Source organism: Ambystoma mexicanum, chromosome 10, assembly GCF_040938575.1.
Source record: "Ambystoma mexicanum isolate Mex_15411 chromosome 10, UKY_AmexF1_1, whole genome shotgun sequence".
Lineage (NCBI taxonomy): Eukaryota > Metazoa > Chordata > Amphibia > Caudata > Ambystomatidae > Ambystoma > Ambystoma mexicanum.
Genome location: NC_090932.1, coordinates 730,559,779 through 730,584,597, shown reverse-complemented (window position 1 = coordinate 730,584,597; position 24,819 = coordinate 730,559,779). Strand labels below are relative to the sequence as shown.

General features: G+C 46.9%; 1 protein-coding gene across 1 annotated transcript in view; it reads left to right on the top strand.

Annotated features, from left to right (window-relative positions):
• Nucleotides 1-23,209, top strand: part of WWTR1 (WW domain containing transcription regulator 1) — a 279,399-nt gene extending 256,190 nt beyond the window's left edge. Inside the window, exons 4-6 of the mRNA XM_069618370.1 lie at nt 9,282-9,415; nt 12,473-12,585; nt 17,937-23,209. Of these exons, the coding sequence (XP_069474471.1) occupies nt 9,282-9,415; nt 12,473-12,585; nt 17,937-18,118 (429 nt within the window). The 3' untranslated portion in view covers nt 18,119-23,209. The remainder of the gene's footprint in view (nt 1-9,281; nt 9,416-12,472; nt 12,586-17,936) is intronic.
• Nucleotides 23,210-24,819: the final 1,610 nt, after the last annotated feature.

The window sequence follows — 24,819 nt, the reverse complement described above, 5'->3', positions numbered from 1 at the left end:
CATGTATACGTGGCCAATAAATTGTGCCACATTCTCCGCATATGCGTGCCCCACCCCCATTTCATATTAATGTTTGTGTACACTGTCATTATTCGTAAAGATTATTATTGGAGAATATCGGGAGGTACCCATGATCCACTCCGATTTGCACCTACTAACTTATACCTGATCCACAAAGCCTAACATTGGGGAAATCTAGAGATGCCTGGCGAATGTCTGACGTGCCCTTGAGCAAACATTTGTAAATCTCATTTGCACACATGTATCTCAAAGGTGCTCACAGCCTCTCCAGCTGTGCTCTTGTTTTAGGCTTTGTGAATCCGTCACAATGGGGCGGGTGTAAACTTCATATGGCCACTGGCACCTCATAATTTTCTCCCTTACAAATCACTGAATTGGGCCCTGCGTTTTGAAACGAGTTGTTTTTCCTTCTCCAGCATGGGGTCTGTCATGGATTCACATGCTCATGAATATTCCCCGTCGTCAGGCTGGGAATCCTCGGTAAAGAAAAATCAGTATCAGTTTCGTTTCTGATCTGTCTTTCGTAGTAGTAACCAATCACTGAACTCTGCGTCATACTGACCACAGCCAATGACTGCCATCTCCCTAAGCCCTGCCTCTGGCAGCCATCTTCAGATTTTTACCGCACGTTCAAGTGTTGGGATCCTCGTGCTATTGCTCTCGAGCGTTGGTGCTTTTTTCGTGCTTTTTCTTAGGAAAATTTTCTCTTTCGGTCAAAAGAGCCTCAAGCTCCACCGTTTCTTTATCCGATCAACGGCGACCCGTGTCGGATTCTTCTACGCCCCTCAAGGGTGAAGATTTCGTCGAGCCACGCTTTTGGAGGACTCCAGAAGTTTCTCAGGCCCTCTCGAGCATGGCCCAGGAGAAGGGAAGCTCGACGCCCGGAAAGCTGTTAAGGGTCTGCCCTGTATGTCAGCTTCAGAATGTCTTTAAGGAGGACGAACACTCCCTTTGCCTCTACTGCCTACATGAGGACAAGACGCACGTGGAGAAGGACTGTGCGTTTTGCGGCAATATGTCGGAGCGGATCATGAAGGACCGCCATCTGCGTCTCGCCAACTGGCTGGAAGGGAAGAGCCCGTCAGGCGAGAAGAAGAAATCCGAGCAGTCTTCTAAGACCTTTGAGGGCGCCCCGGCGACGGGGGTCCAACAGAAGGCCAAGCACCGCGAGTCCGCTGGCACCGGGAGCGCCGAACGGTCGGGCTCTACGGGCACCAGGCAGGGCGCATCCTCCCCGGCGCCATCAACCACGAGCCAACGCTCTGGCTCGGGTAAGAGGAAGGCAGAGCACCCGACGAAGCTCCTGGAGAGACCCCGGTCGTGCTCGAAGGCCCCATCGGAGGGGGAGCAAGGCGGTAACCCTCCCCCCAAGGAGAAGGCGGTGAGCGCACCTAAGGTGGTGAAAGCCTTGATCCATCCGGCCAAGGCCTCTATCGAGACAGTCGCGGCGGCCCTGGCTCAGGCTGTGGAGGCTACACCAGTGGTGGCGACCTCGGGGCCCAGAATCTCCCTGCCACCGAGGAGGCAGTCCTCTTTCATGCCCATCGACAGGACCCCCGTGAAACCTCCGACGGAGAAGAAAAAGGGGGGGGCAGGAGGTCGTCGTGGATTCGGCCTCAACCTCTGAGGAGGAGCTGATCGAAGTCTTAGGCCACGACGTTGGTGTGGAAGAAGACCATCCTGTTGGGAGGGACCCCGACGTAGGAGACTACGAGAACGTCGAGGGTGCCGACGGGGCTCCTGACCGCCCATCGGAACCCCCTCAACCAGTGCCGCAAGACAACTTGGCGGCCATTTTGTTGGCTGTACAGTCCTTATGCTCGGAGATAAGGACGAGACTGCTGTTACCACCGACGGAGGAACTGCTCCCGACGGGGGACCCGGAGCCAGGCCCTTCTGGGATTCCTCCTCCTAAGAGAAGGATTCATCCTCCACCTCCTTTTCAACCATCGCGCCCTGCTCAGCCCTCCTCCCCGTACACGACACGTGGGGATGATACGGGGACACACACGGCCGCGACGGGTACAGACGACAAGGTTTACGACGAGGATCGCCAGGGCATCCAAGCTTTTCCAGCTCTGCCCGGAAGAGAAGAAGGAAGGTTTCCTTTATCAACGACGCGAGACCAAGAGGAAGACGGTCCTCGCTGTACCTCTACTGGACGATATCTGCGATGAGGGTCTCTCCCTCCTCAAGAACCCATCCACAACGCCGGCGAGAAGGGATCGGTACGAGAAGAAGTACCGGGTCCTGGACGCGGCCCCCTTGTGCCTTCGGGCACAGCCGACCCCGGACTCGGTCGTCTCCGCGGTGGCCAGGAAGAAAGCGGGGGGGGGGCTCGGCCTCTACGTCAACCTCCCCGCCGGACGGCGAGGGAAAGAAATTGGACACGATGGGATGCAGTCATCTCATCGGCAGCGACGACGATTAAAGCTGCCAACGCCTTGGCTATCGTAGCCCGCTACGACGGAGTTGTGGTACAAACTCGCCCCCCTGCTGGACTTCCTACCAGACGATAAGAGTGCGGAGGCCCTAGAGATCTTGCAGGAAGGAGAAGTGGCGTCGGACCACGCCATTACGATAGGGACGGACATCGCTGACACTGGATTTCGCCAGTTGGACAACGGCGTGTGCCTTAGGCGGCGTGGTTGGCTCAAGGCTACTGACTTCCGTCAGGACGTGCAGACCAGAGTCTTGGACATGTTGTTCGACGGGAGGAACCTGTTTGGGAAAACAGTGGACGATTCCCTACAAGCCATCAAGGCGGACACGGAGACTGCCCGGGCCCTTGGTGTTCTCCAGCAACGACGGCCGCCCTTTCGGAGCGGCGGAGGCAAACAGGGTGCCTCCAAAGGTTCCGGCGGCGGATATTCCACCTATCGTCAAGCGGCCCGTTCGTCGTCACAGGAAGCCTACAGGGGACGAGGCAAGTCGGGCGGACCCCGCCGTCGTCGCCAAGGAGGACAAGGCGGCAAAGCCTCGTCGAAGCAGGACTGAACCGGCCGTGGGGTCGGGCCCCCACCGAAGCACCCCGGTGGGAGGCCGGCTGGCGAGCTTCGTCAGCGTGTGGGAGTCCATCTCCACCGACCGTTGGGTGCTGGACGCCCTGGCTCAGGGTCACGCGCTCGAGTTTCTAAAGAGGTGCCCGCGGGTCCCCCCTGTGGCCAGGAAGGAACATCACGTCCCTCAACTTCTCTTGGAGGTAAAGGCGATGCTCAAGAAAGGCGCCATCGAGCTCGTCCCAAAGAGGCTTCAGGGTTCCGGAGTTTACTCAAGATACTTCCTCGTGAAGATGAAGACGGGAGGATGGCATCCCATCCTGGACACACGACGACTGAACAAATTCATCAAGGCACAAAAGTTCCGGATGGTCACCCTCCAACACGTCCTGGGTCAACTGGAGAAGGGCGATTTCCTGTCGTCGTTGGATTTGGAGGATGCCTACTTCCATATCCCCATCCTAAAGGGACACCGAAAGTTTCTCAGATTCGTGGTCCAAGGGCTTCACTTGGGATTCTCCATAAACTACGCCAAGTCCCACCTGGTGCCCGCGCAAGACGCACTTTCTGGGAGCGAAGCTCGACACAGTGTTGCTGCTGGCCTCTCCGTTGGAGGAAAGGACGAGGGCCATCTTGGGCAAGGTGCAGCGGATGCTGGTTGCGGACGCAGCCAGGGTGAGGTCCTTCAAGTCCCTCCTCGGAATGATATCTTCTTGCATTTATCTCATCTGCCTGTGCAGGCTTTGGATGCGCCCGTTGCAGGAGTTCCTGGACGCGCGCTGGATCCAGACGACGGGCAGCTTCGGGGACAGGATCACACTCGACGAGAGTTTCCGACAAGCGATCCGGTGGTGGGGCACCCGCGCGCATCTGACGGCGGGCATCGACTTCCAGACCCCGGGCCACCAGAAGACAGTGACCACGGATGCCTCCCTGGAAGGGTGGGGAGCGCACACCGAAAACCTGCACGCGAGGGGTCTTTGGCTGCCGGCGGAGAGGTCCCTCCATATCAACGTCCTGGAACTCCATGCAGTGTTTTGGGCCCTCAGGTCCTTTCTTCCGTCCCTCAAGGGCAAGGTGGTGAGGATCTTCACCGACAACACCACCACCATGTTCTACATCAGGAAGCGGGGCGGTACTAGATCCCCAGCCCTGTCCAAGGAGGCACAGGATCTGTGGCATTGGGCCGTCGCCCAAGGGATGTTTCTGGTGCCGTTTCATCTGGCAGGAATAAAAAACACCATCGCCGACTCGCTCAGCAGAGAGCTGTGCTCGTGCCACGAGTGGGGAACAGGATCTAGTGGACCGCCTCTTCCGACGGTGGGGCACCCCCCAGATCGACCTGTTTGCGACGAACTCCAAGTGCCGGAGGTTCACCAGCAGGTTTCCCCAGCCGAGGAGCATGGACGATGCTTTCTCGTTCCGCTGGGAGGGCCTGTTCCTATGTGCGTTCCCTCCATTGCCGCTGCTGATCCGGCTCATCAACCAGCTCAAGAGGTCACGGTGCAGGATGATCCTCGTCGCACCTGCGTGGCCGAGGCAGATATGGTTCCCGGACCTTCTGGACTTGTCAGCGTCCCCGTCAATCAAACTGCCAGTGGACGCGGATCTTCTCTCCAGGGAAGGAGGCGCCATCCTCCATCACAACCCGAAGTCGCTGAACTTGCAGGCCTGGCTCCTGCAGCGTTAGAGTTTGGAGGTTACGACATACCGGCCGACTGCAGAGAGGTTCTTGCAAAGGCCAGGGTGTCCTCGACTCTTAAATGCTACGGACACAAATGGAAGAGGTTCTCTGTCTGGTGCCACGCACAGAAGATTAACCCTCTACGGATTACGGCTCCTCAAGTACTGCCGTACCTGCTGACGGTGGCCAGGGCTGGACTGGCGCACGCTTCCATCAAGATTCATCTTGCTGCGATCTCCCGATACACCACAACCACGGGACGGATGTCTTTGTGGTCTCATCGTCTGGTGAAAGAATTCATGAAGGGACTGTTCAGATCGTTCCCGCCGGTGAAGGCCCCGGCGTGGGAGCTCAACGTGGTGCTGACCAAGCTCCTGGGACCTCGGTTCGAGCCTCTGCACTCGGCTCCGTTGAAGTTCTTGTCGTGGAAAACAGCGTTTCTTGTGGCCATCACCTCCGCACGACGGGTGGGAGAGATCCAGGCCTTTTCCTGCAAGCCCCCGTACTTGACTTTTCACGACACGAGGGTAGTGCTCAGGACTCACCCCTCCTTCATGCCCAAGGTGCCGTCGGACTTCCACCTCAACGAACCCTTGGTGTTGCCTGTTTTCTTCCCGTCGCCTTCGTCGCCGGCTGAAAGGACTTTGCACTCGCTGGATGTGGCTAGAGCGCTGAAGTTCTACGTGGACCGCACAAAGAGTTTTCGGAAGCCGTCACAACTTTTTGTGAACTTTGGACCTGTCAATCAGGGGAAGGCTCTCTCGAAGGCTTCCATTTCCAGATGGCTCTCCGGCTGTATCATGTACTGTCATCGGTTGGCAAACCGACCGCTGCCTGGCCGTCCGAGAGCCCATTCCACCAGAGCAATCGCAGCTACCACGGCGTTCCTATCTGGTGTGCCCTTGCTGGACATCTGCAGGGCTGCTACGTGGAGGTTGACGCACACCATCACGAAATTCTACTGCGTCGATCGGGATTCCAGGGAGGAGTCCAGGGTCGGCCAAGCAGTGCTGCGCAACCTGTTCGCCTAAGGTGAGCCTGGTGAGGAGGTAAGAATTGCTTAAAGTTGAGTTTTTGATGTAATGCTTAATGTTGAGCCTTTGCCACCTCCCGTGGTTGTGCATGTGTGTACTGCTATGTATTCTTTTATTCATGAGCATATGAATCCATGCCAGACGCCATGCTGGAGAAGGAACAAGTTACTTACCTGTAACTGTTGTTCTCCAGCATGGGTCTGGCATGGATTCACATGCGAACCCTCCCGCCTACCCCTCTGCGGCTCTTCACTTGGTCATACTGCCTCTTCACGTGCTACCAAATCTGAAGATGGCTGCCAGTGGCGGGGCTTAGGGAGATGGCAGTCATTGGCTGTGGTCAGTATGACGCAGAGTTCAGTGATTGGTTGCTACTACGAAAGACAGATCAGAAACGAAACTGATACTGATTTTTCTTTACTGAGGATTCCCAGCCTGACGACGGGGAATATTCATGAGCATGTGAATCCATGCCAGACCCATGCTGGAGAACAACAGTTACAGGTAAGTAACTTGTTCCTTCTCTCGCTTGATGCCGTCCTTTGCCTGCCTCTTTTGTCTGGAGAGCCTTTAATGTTGTGTGTTTGTACTTCTCAGCACTATTGTTTACTGGAGGTGTGTCTGAGAGGTGGTGTATTGTGCCCCCACCATGGGTCCCCAAACCTTACTGTGAAGGGAGCAGAAGAGGGAGTAGGGGGAGAAAAAGGCTTCTGGGAAGCAGGTTTATCCAGACTTAAGCGAGGTGCAACAACAGGAGGAGGATTAAGAGTAGGTATGGAGCATGGGATATCCAAGACAGCATTCCAGATGGACATCAAATCCAAGAGCCAACAGGCCTTTCCAGGACCCAAGATTGGGAATGGACAGAATCGGTTCTTCCCTAACAGGAACTCCACCCGGGAACACAAAGCCCCCTTACCCAACCCATAGCCTTGATAAAGACCCTGGCTGACAACTGCTAAGACTAAATGTCTTCCCTTGAATAAATAACACTGAACCCAACACTGTGTGGATACTCATCCGTTTCAATATACTACGTGCGAGGTAACCAGGATCTTTCTCTTTCGGAGCATGGGATAGTTTGCATGCATACGCATCAGTGCAGAATCAATGAACGTGGGGGGGAGGGGGGAGGGCAAATGTGATGCCCCTGATAATGAGTTCAAACCCTTCAGGGCAGCTTCTTAGTACTTTCTGGAGTTCCTGAAATGAGTTTGTTGTTGCATGATGGGTGGGCTTGAATGTCATTCTGCGCAGACTCTGTATTTGAACCTGTATGTCTACTCTTCTTTTTCTCAGACACTGTCTACTTTTCACCATCTGTTGTTTTCATAGGCCAGCCTATTCCCTCCGCACCTGAGGGATTTAGTCAGCCTGTCCGCCCTACCAGTGTCCTTTGCTTTCAGTGGCCCTTAAAAAGGAAGGGGAGATCTGAGCCCCATGGGGAGTGTCATACTGGGCTGCAGTATGCTAGAGCAGGATATATACCCCCTTAGCAAGCGTCTCAAATCCACCAGAATCTCACTGCTTATTGCTTCTCGAGTCTGCCATCGTCGGGGTCTTGGGTGGATGCCCCTCTTGCCAAGTCCTTGCCTGTCACAGTGCAAGTCTGCATAATGCAACGTCCCGTCCTGATGGGGCTGACTCAGCAATTCATCCTTCCAAGCTCAATACATTGAGTACTATTAAATTGGGTAATGCAGGTCTTATTCCAGAACGTAGGATCAGGAAGAATCCAGCATAAAGCGCTACATAAAATATGAAAAGGTTGTATTATTAAATAAGCTTCTGCTGAATTTGTAGCTCTCTTGTGCTGTATCGAATTTTCGTGCGGACTCCACCCCCAAGGAGCAGTACCGGGACTGGTTAAGAACCTGCATTGCTCCTCAGTTTAGTCTTGCTTACCAAACCAGAGTGTTGCCCCTGAGCTATCCTTCCCGGTGTAGGGAGTGTTTAATTTCTCAAGACTTGTAACACTTCAGCCGTCCTACGGCGCTTTCGAAATAAATCAACTGTCCCAATTCATTGTCTTGCAAAAACGTGTTCCACGGAGTCATGATTTAGTCTGGTTGTAAATATGGTTTTTCAGGGACCCGATGAGAAAATTGAATCCGGTTTTCCATAGTTACTTGGTGCCTGCAAGCAGCCATTGGCTCAGAGTGCAGCATCCCCAATCATGCTATTTAGAGTGGGGTTCTTGTTTGAGGGGCTTGGGTTTTTTAAGGTTCCACCCAAGTATGTGATACTCATGCAACAAAAAAACGATGGGAAGAAAAATTGTATTCATGCTCGACACTCCGCATGGGACATGCCACTGCCTCAAAATGGCAATATCTTGCCTGGAGGTGACATGAAATGCCAGCTTCGGGAGTAGCACAATATTATAAACATGCCTCAGCAGTTAAATGTATATGTCATGATACAGTTGTTTCTCCCCTTTCTCTCCCTAGCTCTCATTTCCCCCTCTGTTCTGTGGTGCCCCCCTTTCCATCTCCATTCTCTCTCCCCCCCCCCCGCTCTCTCGCACTCTTTTTCGCTCTCTACCCCTGCCTGCCCCATAGTTCCTGTTATCCAACTCTCCGTGCTCACCCCTTCAGCCTTGGCCCTCTGCAGTCTCCCTATTTGTACAGTTCCATTCCTTCTCTCCTGTGCCCCGGCTTTCACCGTTGTAGGCTAGGGCTGGTATCCGTCCGGTGATACATCAGCATGGAAGCACCATTCCCTTGGCCTTGCCTGTTTCTACGTCCCTCTTCGATAACTACCTCCTGTGTTGCCCCTCATGGGAAACAGTTTGATATCCCTTTTATATGCTTGGGGGGGGGGGGGGGGGGGAAAAGCTGGTTGCAGTTGCGGGCAGCAAATGAACCTGACTGTGGGCGGTACTCTTTATTATCCAGATCTATTTAAACCAATAAGAGCCTCTTTGAATCCTGACTATTTGGCTACTGGTACTAGAGCAGTTGTTGATGCTGAGCTGCACTATTTGGCTACTGGTACTAGAGCAGTTGTTGATGCTGAGCTGCACTATTTGGCTACTGGTACTAGAGCAGTTGTTGATGCTGAGCTGCTTGACTACTGCAACTCTGTGTATGCGAGTTTACCTACATTTTTATGTCAAAAGTTGCAAATGTTCCAGAAAAATTCTTCTTGGATGATCCTTATGGTTGCCTATTCCCATAATTTACAGTCTCTACGCTAACTTTATTGGAAACCAGTTTCTACAAGGTCAAAATTCGAAGTAGCCACCCTGGTGCACAAGTGCAACTATAGCAACGCCCCCTCACTCAGTAGACTGGAAATCTGAATGTTTCCCCCCACTGAGTATCCATCTATTGGCGAAAGTGCGCAAATTCGTATGCAATGCAGACCATTTGTCACTGGTCATTATGTTGTAGTAATGCAACCAAATGATTTCTACTGCAACACTTTAATTATCGTCTCTTGATACTTGTGACCTCTAGTTCCAGGCCCTTGTTCTCCTTAAGGGTGGGATGAACTGTGTTGTTAACCCTCTATTTCCTCTTCTATTTCTGGATCATTTAGGAAGCAGCATTGTGTAGACAGCTTCCAATGGAGTCTGAGAACATGGCCCCGGTCCAGACAGCTGTGAACACACCTGTTCTGCCACAGGACATGAGGGCAATATCCAACAACGGCTCGGACCCTTTCCTCAACAGGTATGTCAACAAACCTTTTGTTTTAATATGCATGATAAAATTCTGTTTTTATATCGTGCTTAAATGTGATCGCAACCCTCAGTCTGATCAAAGAATGCATGAAAGTATAGTGTTCGCACTTGGCAAGGAGAGAAAACGTGCATTTCACACTTCCATGTAAATTAGCGGAGGTAAAAGGAAATGGTGGTTTCTAGGGAGTGGTAGTAATGAGCCACAAATGCATTCTTTGCTGGACAAAAGAGGTCGCAAAATGGTGTTCTATTAGATCCAAGATGGCTGCCACTTGTTGACTGCATATACAATCATGGAGATTGTTTAAGGTACTCGTTCATCTACACTAGGCTATTTAAGGGGGTTACTGAAATTGGGGAAACGGCAGTTGAGGGACGCTCTATCGCAATGTAATCCACTGGATTAATGCAGCTGTGCTGCTCTCTTAAACTGTTACGCGGGCCTCCCCATTTAAATCCCCGAATTCCACACAATCTCCACAGCCAAGCTCAGCTGGTGCTTTTTATCCAGCACTCCTACGTGCAGCCTATTCTTCTGGTGTTACTTCTATTTGTGCCAAGGTTTTTCCTTGGAACTGGAACTTATTTCTGTGATGGCATTTAAGTATTAAAGTCGGAGGCACTTGAAACAAATGCAATTCTGGTTGCTTTGGGATACTGGTAAACTCCCCACCTTTGTGATTTCTCACTTGTATCTTAAAACCAAGTGCCTGGCAAATGTTTTCCTACGGGTTAGCAATTAACGAACACCAGAGAACATTGAATTTGCTCGTCCATTTCCACGGTACATTGAGCACAGTTAGTGCTTGGCCTCTAGGTTTACCCTTTCGATGTGCCGACTTTCCTCCGGCAAGACTCTGCTGGTCTTCTAAAATTAATTTAATGTGCTAGTGCTTCTAAACTGCAGGTTAGGTTTTTAACTCTACTTCTGCTGCGTGGTGGCGCAGTACACTTACTATAGCTTTATAGATTCCCAGAGGGCCATAAGTTGGGTAAGAGTCATTATTGACACATGCCCAAGTTGTTATTGCTATTACTACTAATAAAGGTTTGGTGTTGTGTTGAATGAAAACATAATTGAGTTAAGCGCACAAATGTGGTTTCATTTTGAAAAATGTAAATAACTGGGTTGTCTTCATGCTGCTTCTGAAGTAGGGATCTCTTGAACGCAGTCCATTTCAGTATTTACTGACTGAATTCCAAGCATTCTGATTGACTGAGTGGAAGGCAATAATGAATTCCATCTGCTAGTGCTATTGATTTAATAATGCTGCCATCAGCCCTGTTTACTCATTTTGCTGCCACTATCTACTTTTGCTCGTGGTACTACCACAAGCTCTGCAAGTTAATTCACCTCCTTAAGCTAATAATGCTTAAACACCAGTTTTAGCTGTGGCGTTGCTGCCATCTCCTTCGTTAAGCTTATAGAGCTGCCACTATGTCCTTTAGCTAATAGTGCGGCCACAACCACCTTTAGCTGATAGTGCGGCCACAACGTCCTTTTAGTTCACAACGCAGCAACCTTCTTAACGACTGGTGCTGCCGTATCCTCCTTTAGCTAATAATCCTGCCACAACGCACAACCCCCATTTAGCTACTGTTGCTGCACCCTCCTCCTTTGGCCACTTGTGCCGCTGCACCCTTCTCCTTTGGCCACTTGTGCCGCTGCACCCTCCTCCTTTGGCCACTTGTGCCGCTGCACCCTCCTCCTTTGGTGGCTTGTGCCGCTGCACCCTCCTCCTTTGGCCACTTGTGCCGCTGCACCCTCCTCCTTTGGCCATTTGTGCCGCTGCACCCTCCTCCTTTGGCCACTTTTGCCGCTGCGCCCTCCTCCTTTGGCCACTTTTGCCGCTGCGCCCTCCTCCTTTGGCCACTTTTGCCGCTGCGCCCTCCTCCTTTGGCCACTTGTGCCGCTGCACCCTCCTCCTTTGGCCACTTGTGCCTCTGCACCCTCCTCCTTTGGCCACTTGTGCCTCTGCACCCTCCTCCTTTGGCCACTTGTGCCGCCGCCCCAGCCTCCTTTAGCGGCTCATGCCGCCCCAACCTCCTTTAGCTACTCATGCCGCCACCATTCCCTGTAATGATTCTGACGCCTCGTTTAGCTGATCTTTCAGTTGCCAGCTCCTTTAGGAGTGTCACCACCATTTGATTTAGCTAATAGTTTTGCCACCTTTTTCTTAAGCTCCTTATGCGCCAAGGCATACATTCCTAAGGGATTGTTCCAGATACAAGGATCTTTTTAAGAGCTTGATTTTGAATAAAAGCACATGTCTGCATTATGTTTCTGTGTTGGTAAACACTGGGATAATGCATAGATCAGACAAGATAAACAGACGCTGGTGTCTCTTCTAATGTTAAAGGCAGATCGTGCACACTGCGCTTGTTCTGAAGGCGCAGGCTAAGTGGGGAGAATGATCAGCATGCAGCCAATGAAAGCTAATAGTTCATGAGTGAAAAGTGTGGTGCTTATGTTGTCCATTCACCAAGGCACATTGGTTTAAAGGACTACAGTGATGGGAATAGGTCACCAGAAGACTGAGTGCATGTCAGAAAATCAAACCAATTAAACTCACAGCGCACTTGTCACTTGTGCTTCTACTAATCTACTTTATTTGTAGTTTCCACGCTTTCCTTGAATGCCCTTATGCGCGCTGAAAGCTCCAATAATTTTCAGAGGGGAAAAGGGGCCTTATTGGTGTTTTTTTGTTGTTTGCACATCCTAGGTTCACAAAATGAATACTTTGGCTTCCAATGGATGTATTTATGCATTTTAATTTAGTGGGAGGGAAATATACACCGACTGTGGAGACTGGTGTGTGCTGTGAGACACGCTAACACCCTCTCTCCCCTTAGGAACTTTAGGGAAAAATTGTAAAGAATTCCCTTGCGCAGACCATCAAGAGTAATAATTTACTAGCACAAACATTGAAAAGGGTGTGTTGGTGCTGCCACCATGCTGCGACACTCCTCAGTAGAAACGGTTTTGCTCCTTTCTTTGGATGCCTGTGTGATTTATATTAAGATTTCTTCTTGTTTAATTTCGCAGTGGGCCGTACCATTCAAGAGAGCAGAGCACAGACAGTGGCCTGGGATTGGGGTGCTACAGCATTCCAACAACTCCTGAAGATTTCCTGAGTAACGTAGATGAAATGGACACAGGTACAGGCATTGCTGATGGTCTGTGTTTGTGTTAATAACCAGTTTCATGTGTGTCTGTCATGAGCAATGTTATCCAACTCCATCCCCCACCCCGTGTCACTCCCTTAATTTCACCCCTTTTGCACTTTTTTGGAATGGAATGTCCAGGAGCTTACCCAGAGGCTGTCCCTAGACCACCTCTGCTTTAGACTGATATATACTAATTGACCTTTTCAGAATTGACCTTGGGAGAATTTAACTAATTTAAAAGGTCAATTAGGACATATATGTGGGGGGAACCCCCCCCCCCTGCAATCCCCAGACCAATCCCCTTATATTATTTATAATTCAAAACCAACCCAAAACATGTATAAAATAACTAAAATAGTAATATAAAGCAAGGCATAAATTAGTTTTCAATAATTGATTAGCAGAGTTTGCTAATTAAATTGTTCTTGATTAGCAAACAAACCCATTTGATTAGCAATTTTGTACTAATGTTTTTAATGCCACCAGAAGATACTTGTACCCAAAATATAAAATGAGCAACAATACAGCAGTTTTGTATACCGCGGAAGTAAGACATTAGTGAGATAAGTCAGGCCTTGCACATTTTTACTGTAAAATGGGGCATGTCACCACAGACCCACTTTAGTTTGGCACACTGCTGCTACCCAGAGGCCAGCCATGCAAGCGCAGTGAAAGTTTTGTTTGACATTTACTGCAAACAATGTCAAGTTTAAATAAGTTTCCAACATCCCCTGCAAATGGTACTGGCCCTTCTTAAAATCTACTCAACTATGCAAGTAGGCAAAAATAATTTGCGAGCCCAGGATGAGGGTCTGTAAAAAGGTTAGCTGCATGAATGGACACAAATAAATAGATATGATTAAAAAGGCTCTTAAAACAGTTTGGCCAGGTACTACTGCAGGTGCAAATATATAATGCAATCATAATCCTAGAGCAAAGTGAGCTCTGGAGGCCAACTACAGTGTACCGTTTTGCAGTAGGTCTGTAGATGTAGAGACTGGATGAAACTATTGATCACTACTTTAAGTAAATATCAATTTAGCTTTGTGTATTCATTATGTAAAATACTAAGCAGAGTGGAAGGTATAGCAGGCAGAGAACTAGGCAAACTAGGCAGAATATAGTAGTTTGCGGCCATCTCACTTTCAGGCAAGCGGGTATAAACCAACATGGTAAGATAGAATGTCAAGGAGTATGGGATCAGCTCATGGGTTGAGCACTAGTTGCAAGCTGTATGTAACCAGCAGGCCACAGGACTAGGTTTGCCATCAAAGCATTTGGCTGCGTGGTCATGTACATTTTCAAAGGTGTCCACTCGTCAATATGATGACACTGAGATTTAGATACACTTCACTGTAAAGCATTGAGACAATGCAGTGTTTTACAGTAGCAATACTGTAATTCTAACATTCTTAGAAAAGGATTTGAAAGCCTTTTTTAAAAAAAAATGACTAACGCATACTGGTTTTTGGCAGACGTGATAGTTGGCTTAATAACAGTATTATCTTGATTATTTCTGGTTTGCAATTATTTGAAAAATACAAATAAAATGTGCATAGCACTCCCACACAGGCCGTTTGGCACATGAGTGAAGGGGGTGATTACTGCTGCACACTCTCTCCATTAGCCCCTTTGAACTTGCAGTAAACAGAAAAAAGAGGGTGGAGAGAGCTCTGAAGGCAAAAGATGAATGCAGGGTGAGCTGTGCTTTCATTGAACTTGGTAACTTAATTAGCTAACTCTGCTACACAAGTGCCAATTTAATTAGCAAACCTTCAGAAATGCATAGCAAATTGCTCCGTGACACTGCTTATTTTATGCCTTGTAAAGGTCACTTGTGCAGAAGGTCAAATCATGTCACTTGAATACCTGCCTTCAGGATATTGGCAGTGAACTGCAATTGTCGCAGATTCCTTTTAAATCCCAAGTATTTTAGTCCACCAAAGTGTTAGGTTACATAGACGTTGGAGGAGGAGAAAGCTCCAGCTGGCAAACAGTATTTGACCTGCTCCTTAAAATCCATAAATTGCTTTACTGGTTTAAAACTTGGAACTCGTGGGTGGTATGGACTTTCAGTTTCGAACAAAAGACTGGGAGGTGGCGTGGAATTAAATCTACATTGAGCGAGAAAGTGTGTCAGTCAATCAATGAATGAATGAACTTATGCAGCATGTCTTTCGAAAACCCAAGCGTGTGACAGCAGCCTTTCAATGGGAGTTGGACATAAGGCAACATTGAGTGTGAGCTGTGGAGGATTAGGAGGAGGGATGACCTAAATCAGTTAAGCGTAGACTTGTGAGTGGTACTAAAGCTGCAATGCATACATTGAGAAAATCACAGGGGGACAGAAGGAAAGAGAACGGAAAGACAACATGAGGCATGGATGTAAAGAAGCAAGTCGGAGGCATCGATTGGAAAGAAGGGAGTCAGCAGAGCATTCATTCATGCAGCAAGGATGCACGTCAGCAGGTTATATATGGGATGCTTTCCAGTAAAAGGCATAGGAGGCGATAAGCAAACAAAGCACAGATCTGTGGATCACATGAGTTAGTGGGGAGCCGGACAGCCTGCCAGCAAAGATCAAACAGAAGGGAGAAGTGAGTCAGCAAGGCTTGGTGTTAACATGGAGCGTAGACATTAAGGCATATTTAGAGAAGTGAGTTCAGTCTGCAAGGCATAGCCAGAGAAAGGAACACATTTAGCAAGGCATAGCTTGAGAGAGGAAGTAAGGCAGTGAAGCATAGTTGCTTAGTGGATATGAATGAGCGAGGCATAGCAGTAGAAAGCAATTGATTAACTGGAGTATGGCTGGAAGAATGGAAAAGTTTGGCTTATGTTAAGCGAGTAACATGAAAGACTGGTGTGAAAAAGCATGAAAGTGCATAATGAATAGGTTGGACCCAAAGCTGGGTTTGAAAAGTGGGAAGGGGCCACGTGAGCAATGTGAAGCGTGCTTCTAAAGGTCCATCTCAAAACATTGTATTTGTTTGCGGTTGGAAACCGGTGTAAAGAAAGTGTTGACTTAAGTATTGTCAAGGAGCGGCAGGGGCCCTATAGCAGTCAACCCAGTTACCAGCAAAGAGACTCTGGCCCATCAAAAACTCCCCACCGCAGCAACGTAAGACTCGGCCATGGGGCAAAGTTTACTGTCTTTATTAGCTAAAAAAGCAACTGGGCTCACACTAGAAAAACATGTGTTCTCCAGGGTTCTCATTTTATGAGCGTGTCACCTGGTTTTATCCAGGTGTGACATCACAAAACCAAGTTATGGCCCTGAAACCTATCGGGCGTTCACATTGGTCAGTTTAGGTGAAATAAATATATAGGTTAATTATACTATTGGGTAGCCATAACTGGTGGCTTCTCCTGGCACCACCTCTACATGCATCAGTTTACAATGTTGCAGGGTCCCAGAGGGAGCACTGACTTCTGCAACATATATGTTCACGTGAAAGTTGAGTCTGGATTGGGCAGAATGTGTCCTGCAAGGCCTGGGACCCTGAACGGTTACCAGGCTGTGTGTACCTTTTCAAGGCAAGGAGAATGAACCTGGAGGAGCTGTGTGTTCCGTAATGTTGCTATCTCTGCTTACTTCTATCTTTCCACTTCTGATTTGGTTTGAACAGCTTCTTTCAGTCCACCTTGATTGAATGGTCATTGTCTTGCTCTGCTGGCTCACGTGTGTCGGGACCACGATATGGACCGCTCTTGCCTGTAATGATGAGGATTCTAGCCTGAATTTCTTGCATTTGGATTATCGTCTTGGTAACCAGGGACTTCCCATCTCCACTCGTCCTTGGCGGGGTGCATTATTCTGCTTGCCTCCTCCTGCAGCAATCATGCCAGCCCTTCCATGTACTCGAAGCCTGCTCCCCTTCCTCATTCACTTCAGTGGGCCTTTAGCTTTCATGTTTGCCCTTGTGGCTTTTCCAGCATGTGCAAGCTTGGTATACGTACTTGTTATAAGCATGTTTTTCATGTCTCTATGTAACAAACAAATGCACGTTTGTGTAACTTTGTGAATGGATGACTGTGCTTCATGTCCCAGTGCGGCTACGTCGTGATGTTAGTGATGTCATTGATTTCTTGATTTACAGTCAGTTGACTTGTCGATTGATGGCATCTCCATCTCCTCCAGATCGACTGGGTAAGGCCTGAATGGCTGTCTGAGAGAGTAAGGTTTCTCACATCTGCGATGCATGAATGACGGCGTTGAGGGGCCTAAGAGTGCGGCGGATCGGTCTTGTTTCTTTGGGCTGAGAGTCATGTGGGGGACATGAGGGCCATACCCGGACCTCCGTCTTCAGTATTGTTCAAGAAGCCTACGACTAGATCCCTTTGTAGGAATCACATGGTGTCAGACAGATGGCAAGCCAATAGCAGTAAAATAGGACCCAAGAGTATGTGCTAAAATATTTTGGGAGCATAGTTCAAGGCTGATTTGACTAAATAAAAGTATTTCCATGGCTAGCGCCATGGATATGTAGTATATTACTCTACCATTAACAAAACGTATTAATTACCCCAAAGTGAAACAGAAATCTAGTATTCTAGACATTAACAGGAGATCGGAACCACCTGGCCCATCCATCTGCCCGTTTTCCTGTGCATTGCAATAGACCTATTTGGATTATGGCTCAAACGTCGCTCGTGTGGCTCGATGCCCTGTCGAGCCGTACTGAGCTCCAAATAGACGTTTGCCTTGGAGCCTCTATTTCTCTTAAAACTGATTTAAATCATCCAACTAAAGTTTTACCCTTATGGCTTGTGAACGTGCCGTCATATCCATCCCTCGGACTTCTTTCTTCCAAGATGCACACACACTGCATTGTTTTTTTTTCTGCTCGTAGAGCTCAACACGTTTTTCTAACTTTTCTGGGGAATTATATTACTTTCAATGTTTCTGTGAATATATGGGAGAGGGAGCACCCATTAAGATATCAACATCTCCTTGCTCCTCAACACGCAGTGGCACAGGGTGCAAGGGAACACAGAAACTAGTACAGGAGCAAGGACCTCCTAAAGAACAATTGTTGATCGTGGCGCACACCCCAAAACAACGTTAGGTTCCTTTTAAGATGTAAGTCACAGAAATACAAAGACAACAAACCGGATCTGTATCAGATGACTCGTAGTTGTGCCTTTTCATTAAATGGGAGTGTGCAAGAACCAGCAGGCAAAGTGTTCTTGGTTCAAAGGCCAAGACTGGCTGAAGGCGATACTCGTAATAATTGAGCATGGGCCTGTAACAATAAATGTGTGTATGCATTTGCGACTAAATCCGCTGTTAATACTTACTATTTAAACCACCGAATCACCACAATGACTGCTTTCCTTTGCAGGGGAAAACCTTGGCCAGCCAACGCTCAACCTTAATCCCCAGAGCCGCTTCCCCGATTTCCTCGACTCCCTGCCGGGAACGAATGTGGATCTTGGAACTCTGGAGTCGGAAGACCTGATCCCCATTCTGACGGACGTGGAGTCGGTACTGAACAAAACCGAGCCCTTTCTCACCTGGTTGTAACGGGCGCTCTGTGTTCTGCCCTCCAGAGCCCAGCATTTCCCTTTCAGCGTGGAATCAAGTTGGAGCAACGAAGAAAACCCTTCAGCAGCCAAATGACCGCCTTAGTGACTCTTCGCATATTGCAATTGGGTGGCACGTTTGCAGGCTTAGATTGAATATGACACAAGAGTAGGCTAGAGTACATGCGCACCTGTTTTATTTCCACTGGGCTATTTGGAGAAAAGGGTCTACATGCCAGTAACTAATCTCCTTTGGCGCTCATGTAGAATTAGCATATGCTGCTTGCCTTTCCATGTTAGATGCCTAAAGTTGTGGGATATATCGCGAGATTCTAAACTCCCATGAGCCGGGAAGGCAGTTTTAACCCGTGCATGGCAGGTGGCTACAATAAGTGAACGAGCACACAATCAAACATGCACGTGCTGTTCATTATTTGTATTTATGACAATTGTACCAAATGCTTTTTTAAATCTTTTTTAATTTCCTTTTTTTTTTTTTACTTATTTAACTTGAGCTTTAAACATTGTATTCCTAGGTTGTACTGCGTAGGGAGTAAATAGTAGTTGTTCAATCAAATTTAGCAAGAATGTTAATTACACATTTGCACAGGCACAAGCAGTACTATTGTAGTTTATTGTTCAGTATATTACTGTATGTTTTCCAGAAAATGAATACTTCCGATTTGAAAGTAGGGGAATGTTCAATAACACTTACACACTACATTATTGTAAAATAGACCAGATTGGTACTAACTACTATCATTTTTATAAACAATGTGATTATTTTTTTGTAATGTTTTTTAATACATCTGTTTGTTTTATTTTATTAAGCACTACTAAGTTTTGTAACTACAATGAACAAATCCAATGTCCATGCTTTTGCCAGGCAATTGTATTTTGACATTTTCAGAAGTGAAGTGTAGACTCTTGCAAAATGAAAATATGGTGTGCAGTGAAAAATGACATTTTTATTAGTGTAATTTGTATCTGTCCATAATGGCAGTACTGTACAGATTCCTTTAATGATCTGAAATCAAATTCCCACAGGCATTAGACGCTAAAGGCAGAGGTTGCTGAAGTATGTCGTAAAGTATTTTTATTTTGTATCTTTGGGTTTGTCATGCATAATATGCTAACCTTTGCCACTTGTACAGTCGGTGGCTGGGACACACTATGCTATCATGTATATTAATACCTGGTTTATGATCTATGAAGACTTTTCTTGTCCGATGACGTGGACTGATAAAGCATCAAGGACGCATAGATCTCTGAAATGCAGATGACGTCCTGATAGTACTAAGTATTTTAAACTGATATTTATAATCAAAGAGGTTACGCTTTTTAAATTAAAAACATACTTTTTAAAAAAAATTAAAAGGCATTATGAATGCACATTTCCAAGCTTATTATGGTTCCCCCACAGAAGCAAGGAATTGGTTGTGAAGGCTATATCTCGTACTGGAGTTACCTATTGTGCTCTGGATAGCACAGAGAAGGCATTTGGAAGCCGAGTTGAATTTGCAGGGATATGGGAGACATGTAGCATTGGAAATTGACAATGTTTGGCGTTGCCTGGAAACTGGCAAATCTAAGGATTCTAGCAGGAAGTCCCCATCTCGCATGCAGTGCTCAGGATGGGATATTATTGTCTGAGGGTTTGACTCCCTCCCTTAAGAAGATGGGAGGAAAATGAATTTTTGGGCACGCATTACTTTTATCGTATGGGCATTTTTTTACTATAAATGTATCATTTGTTGCTAAAGTATTCCTGGTGGCCCTGTCCGAATCACCTGGCAGCAGTGACGTTCTTCCTTTTGGCGCCATGCCACAGAATAGACCAGACCTGGACCCAAAGCAGCATGGAGGACAGATGCAATCCTTTTCCCTCATTTCTAATTTAAAGTGGAATCTGCTCGATTTATGGGTGAAATGTGCTCAGTTCTCCATTTAGTTGGAGTCCTGTGGTTTGCAGCTTTGAAGTGTGTCCACTGCTCTGTCATTACAGCCGTTCTGTTATTTTCTCATCCCACTCTTACCGCGTCATAATTTGTGATGCTGGTTTCTTCACCAGGCGAAACTTGCAAACTTCTATGCCCTTGCTACTTCAGATGCGATGTGCCAATGAGAGCGTTTTTTGGGGACGTGTGGTGTTGAAGCTTCATAAATGCACACACTTCTATCTGACTGTGCCAAATGTTGCTTTTGCTTGTGTTCATATAAAATAGTATTTCTTGTGGTGGAGGATCGAGTGGTTTTGCAGATGTCAAAGAATTGTCAATTTGCAATCAGGAATTGAGGTCACCTACCAGAATAGTCTCTCCCTTCACCAACACATCTAATATGGAAACGCCAACAAAGGTCGTTCTATTGACGGATGAGTGGTCCGGATTGGGGGCTCAGTTATTGGTCTTAAGTTGCCTCAGTTAGATCACTGTTACTCAACTGGAAGGTGTCTGTGGGTTGTGAGTTTTATTCGGTCTTGTGAGAGAAAATAAGTTCTACATTTTATACCACAGGTGACGGCGGAAGCGCACTGCTTTTAACAAGGAAGCACCTTTTGAAACAGGAACTTGTAAGTAAGTGTTAGGGTAGCAGGATCATTTACTTTAGCCACGGTTTAGATGGAAATGCTTTTTCCCAAGAGGATCTCCTGCATCCCCCCCTCCAAAAGTTTGCTATTGGAATGGGGTTAAGAGTTTGCATATGCTCTCTCCTTTTCTTTTTTCTTTTTCTTTTTTTTTTTATTCCGGTTACATTTTGTGATACCAAATCATTGGTATTCTAAAGTCCTACTAAGTTCTTCATAGACCTGTGCTTTCTGCATTTATTGATGAGGTCGGGTATACACATACCATAATTTGCTATACAAATGGAGTTTATTTGTGGTATTTAATCCCCTCTGGACGTTGTGTGCCTTTTCGAGCCTGATCAGGAGGGGAGAGGATGATGGCAGCGGGGCGAACGCATCATTGATGCCGCAACACACTACAAATGCTCTTGTACCTGTGCAAACATGAAATACAACTTGACTGACCCATCATCTGTGAAAGAACAACGTGTACAGTGTTAGGGGATTGATGAATGTTTATTATGCTATGGCATGGTATTAATTGTGCAGAAGTAGGTTATGAAATTTTGTTGGAAAAGAAAGTAGTTTTTAAGATCACATAATTCGTAAAGAGAAGGTGGTCAGGCTGGGCTCAGCATAATGCTTAATGACCCTTAACCATCACTGACCAGATAGAAGCTGCCCACCCCAAAGAAAGAAACAGCTGCTCTCATCTGTTGCTATGGGTAAGGACAATATGCTACACTCTATATCCCACATGGACTTTCCGGCCAATCCGAATAGATTTGTTCACATGTATGAATTCCTGACTGCCTCCATTATTTTCCCCAATCGGTAAAAGTGTATCTTGTTGCAACCATGGAATGCTATATAATGGTGTTTAGCACACTCAAGTGGTGGTTGCTGTGACTGGTGGTGTGAACCGCAATCAAGGATGTTTCAGATGTCGTCGGTCACAACTCTCGGGCAACACTGAATGCCCAAAAAACCAGCATTGTCTTGTGAATGTTTACTACAAACCCGAAACCAGGTATTATTTTTAAAATTGTGTACATAAATATATATTTGAAATTATGCAGCATCTCAAGACTTTGATGTATTCTGAGACTGCGGTGTTAGGACAGCTGTGGGTTTGCAACAGAAGTGCTTCGGCAAGTGGTGTGGGGTTATTGCTAAAGCGCCCATTATTTCATGTGGACCTTTAGAAAAATAAAATTCCTTAGTCCACTTCCGACCTGAGTTAGAGGAGGGCGCGAAGGTAAATAGCAATAGAAATACTTTTGCACGAAGTTTTGCTTCTGTTATGAATATGAGGAAAATGGCAAAGTTACTGCTACGGTTCACAGTGTAAAATTGGCGCAAAAGCAACTAATCCTCCAAAATTGACTAGTGGCAAAGAAATTAGGATGGGTTAAAAACAGGGCACAATTAATATTTTGGCTCTGCTAAAATATGCTATGCTTTGTTAAAGCATTTATAGAGCGTGGCGGTCGCCCGAGGGCATCATGGTGCTAGCGAGAAAGCATCACAGGAAAAGACAAGAGAAAATGCAAATTAAAACATGGAACAGAGCTAAAAGTTTAAATACACTAAACAAATCACTTTTGGAACTATGAGTTCTAAGTTCTAGTTCTTTTTGCTTACGTTGTTAGCTGCACTGCAGAGAACTTGGTGTCCTGTTCTAAAACTGTCTTTCTGCCATTTCTCTTTTGGGGCAAATGCAATTTGTTTTGCGCCTTTTCTAAGTCTGCCACTTAGTTTTGCTGTTATTTTGAATGATGAGGACATGCAGTAAACGATGAATTCAGCAGTTTCTTATTTGTGAATACATTACGGGTATTATTTGTCAAGGGACTTTTCCATAGTCCTAGAAAAGGAAAAATAACCCTCGGATGAGTAATACCACACATGTCTTGAAGTGTTTTTAGTTTTTGCCTAAAACTAGCTGAATAGATATATGCATTTAAATGCATATACATTTGTAATTCTCCTGAAATTAAATATATACCTTTTTAGGAACTATTTCACTGTATTATTTAAGGATGTGAAATAACATTTATTTTGCTGAATTTCCATGATACGTTAAGTATAAAATACATGCCGTATGACAGCGGACTGGGCTACTGTCTGCAGTTACAGCTTGTATATGCAATGTTGGTGATAACCAGCCTGTTGAAACTGGCCTCCTTGAGCTAGCCAGGTGTAAAATGAAACAAGACTATTAGAATGTAATGTTTTGGGATGCAATGGTGAAAACACATTTTTAAAGAAATTTTACAATTATTGCAAACATGGGGTGGGAAAATATGATCAAAGAGCATGTTTCCAAATGTACGACAGCATCAACGTGCTTGTACTTCAATAACTTTTGTAACTATTATTTTGTTACATGACATAAGTGTGCGTTTTTCATTTGAGTATATTTTGCAGTAAAATCAATCAGATCAAGCTATTGTAAATACAGTTTGCGGCTGGTTGTTATCCTCTGATCTTGTACAACAAAAATAAATATACTGAATTGAAGCTTCTTTTGTGCTAGTTATTTTGTTGTGTGCCGCTTACATTTTTTATTTTAGAGTGGATTAGAGCTGGCAATATCTTGCTTTAGGAGTTCCTTGCCCGCAGGCTATTCCACCAGAGAAACTCCCCCTCTTCACTTCCGAAACTGGTTTCATTGCCCCTTTCAGACACTTTGCAAATTCAAGCAGTGCCTAGATGTGTAAACACACAGCACATTTAAAGGAAAGCTGATCTCAATGGGCTTCATTACACGGAAGGCAGAGGACCAAGGTGCTATAAGCACCTTGGTCCATGCCGGTAAAATACTGGCACCGCCTTGGTGGAAAGGGGAATTACCGCCCCATTCCAAGGTTGGCGGGGCGGTAATTCCCCCTTCCACCACTGCCCTTCCCCATTCCCATTTTTGCCCCATAGGGCATAATGGGAATGGGGAAGGTGCTAATTACGGCACTGCAATTTTGCGGTGCCGTAATTAGCACCAAGGTCCCTTAGCGGGTTGGTTTTTAACGCCTGCAAAAGGCAGGCGTTAAAGCACCAACCCGCTAAGGGACCTCTTAGTAAGGCGGTAATGGTTAACAGTCACCGTTACCATTAACGGTGACCGTTAACCATTACCGCCTTCCGTGTAATGAGGCCCAATGTGTCTTATTGCCCTTCTTTCGAAAGCATCTGCCTTGGGGCTGCTTGGACGTGCCACAGCAGAGCACTCTCTAGCTTTGGCTGGTAGTCTGAGGCGAATGGGTACATAGAGAAACAAGTAGCTTTCCACAATCTGAAAGATCCGTAGGGATGGGATTGCATTCTTTAGCCTGTTGGGCAAAAGCAGACTTAGGAGGACTCTGCCTCAGCCCTAGGAGGCACCGCCCTGTCAAGAAATGTCCTGGATTTCCCTAGGGCAATCGCTTCTGCTGGTAGCTTGGCTGCCCTCACTCACCAGCGCTGCAGAGCGAGCACTGTTAGATGCACGCATGCGTACTTTGCAGATCTTTCTTTTACTTCAGCTCCTTCACATTACCTACTTGTTTTCAGATCTGGAAGCCAGCAGAAGAGGTGCAGAGGAACCAGGAAGTGTTTGTGGAACTCCAAGCTGCCTATAACTACGCCTGTGCTGTTGCCCCTGTCTCTTATCTTTTTTCCCTATTCTCACTCTTACTTTATTACAGCATGCTTTCTTTTCTTTAGGATCGAAAATGTGAGCCTCTAGGATGAAACAGTAGAGGCCTGCATTTTAAGGACTTCTTTGTTGTTCCCACAGCTCCAGTTCTCTAGCCAAATCAGCAAGGTGTAAATGGGGAAACTAACCACCTTTTAAAGGTTACACTCCAAGCTTTCCTTTGAGATTTGTACACACCGGACTATGAGACATGCACACTGTCAGGGGAAGCCCAGCGCGAGGCTGTCCTTTTTCCCCATTGCAAAATCTCTAATGGCGTTCCAGCTCTTACCATTGGGCTCATTGGTGTGCTAGATTACCCATTACCCACTTTAGAGGCCATTGCCTTCACTTCAGGGCCACTAACTTGGGTGGCAGTCGCTCACCACACAATAAAGCCCTCGGGTGCGGGCATTAACACTTAATTATCCCTCTACCTTTCTTTTTGTTTCTATAGTTA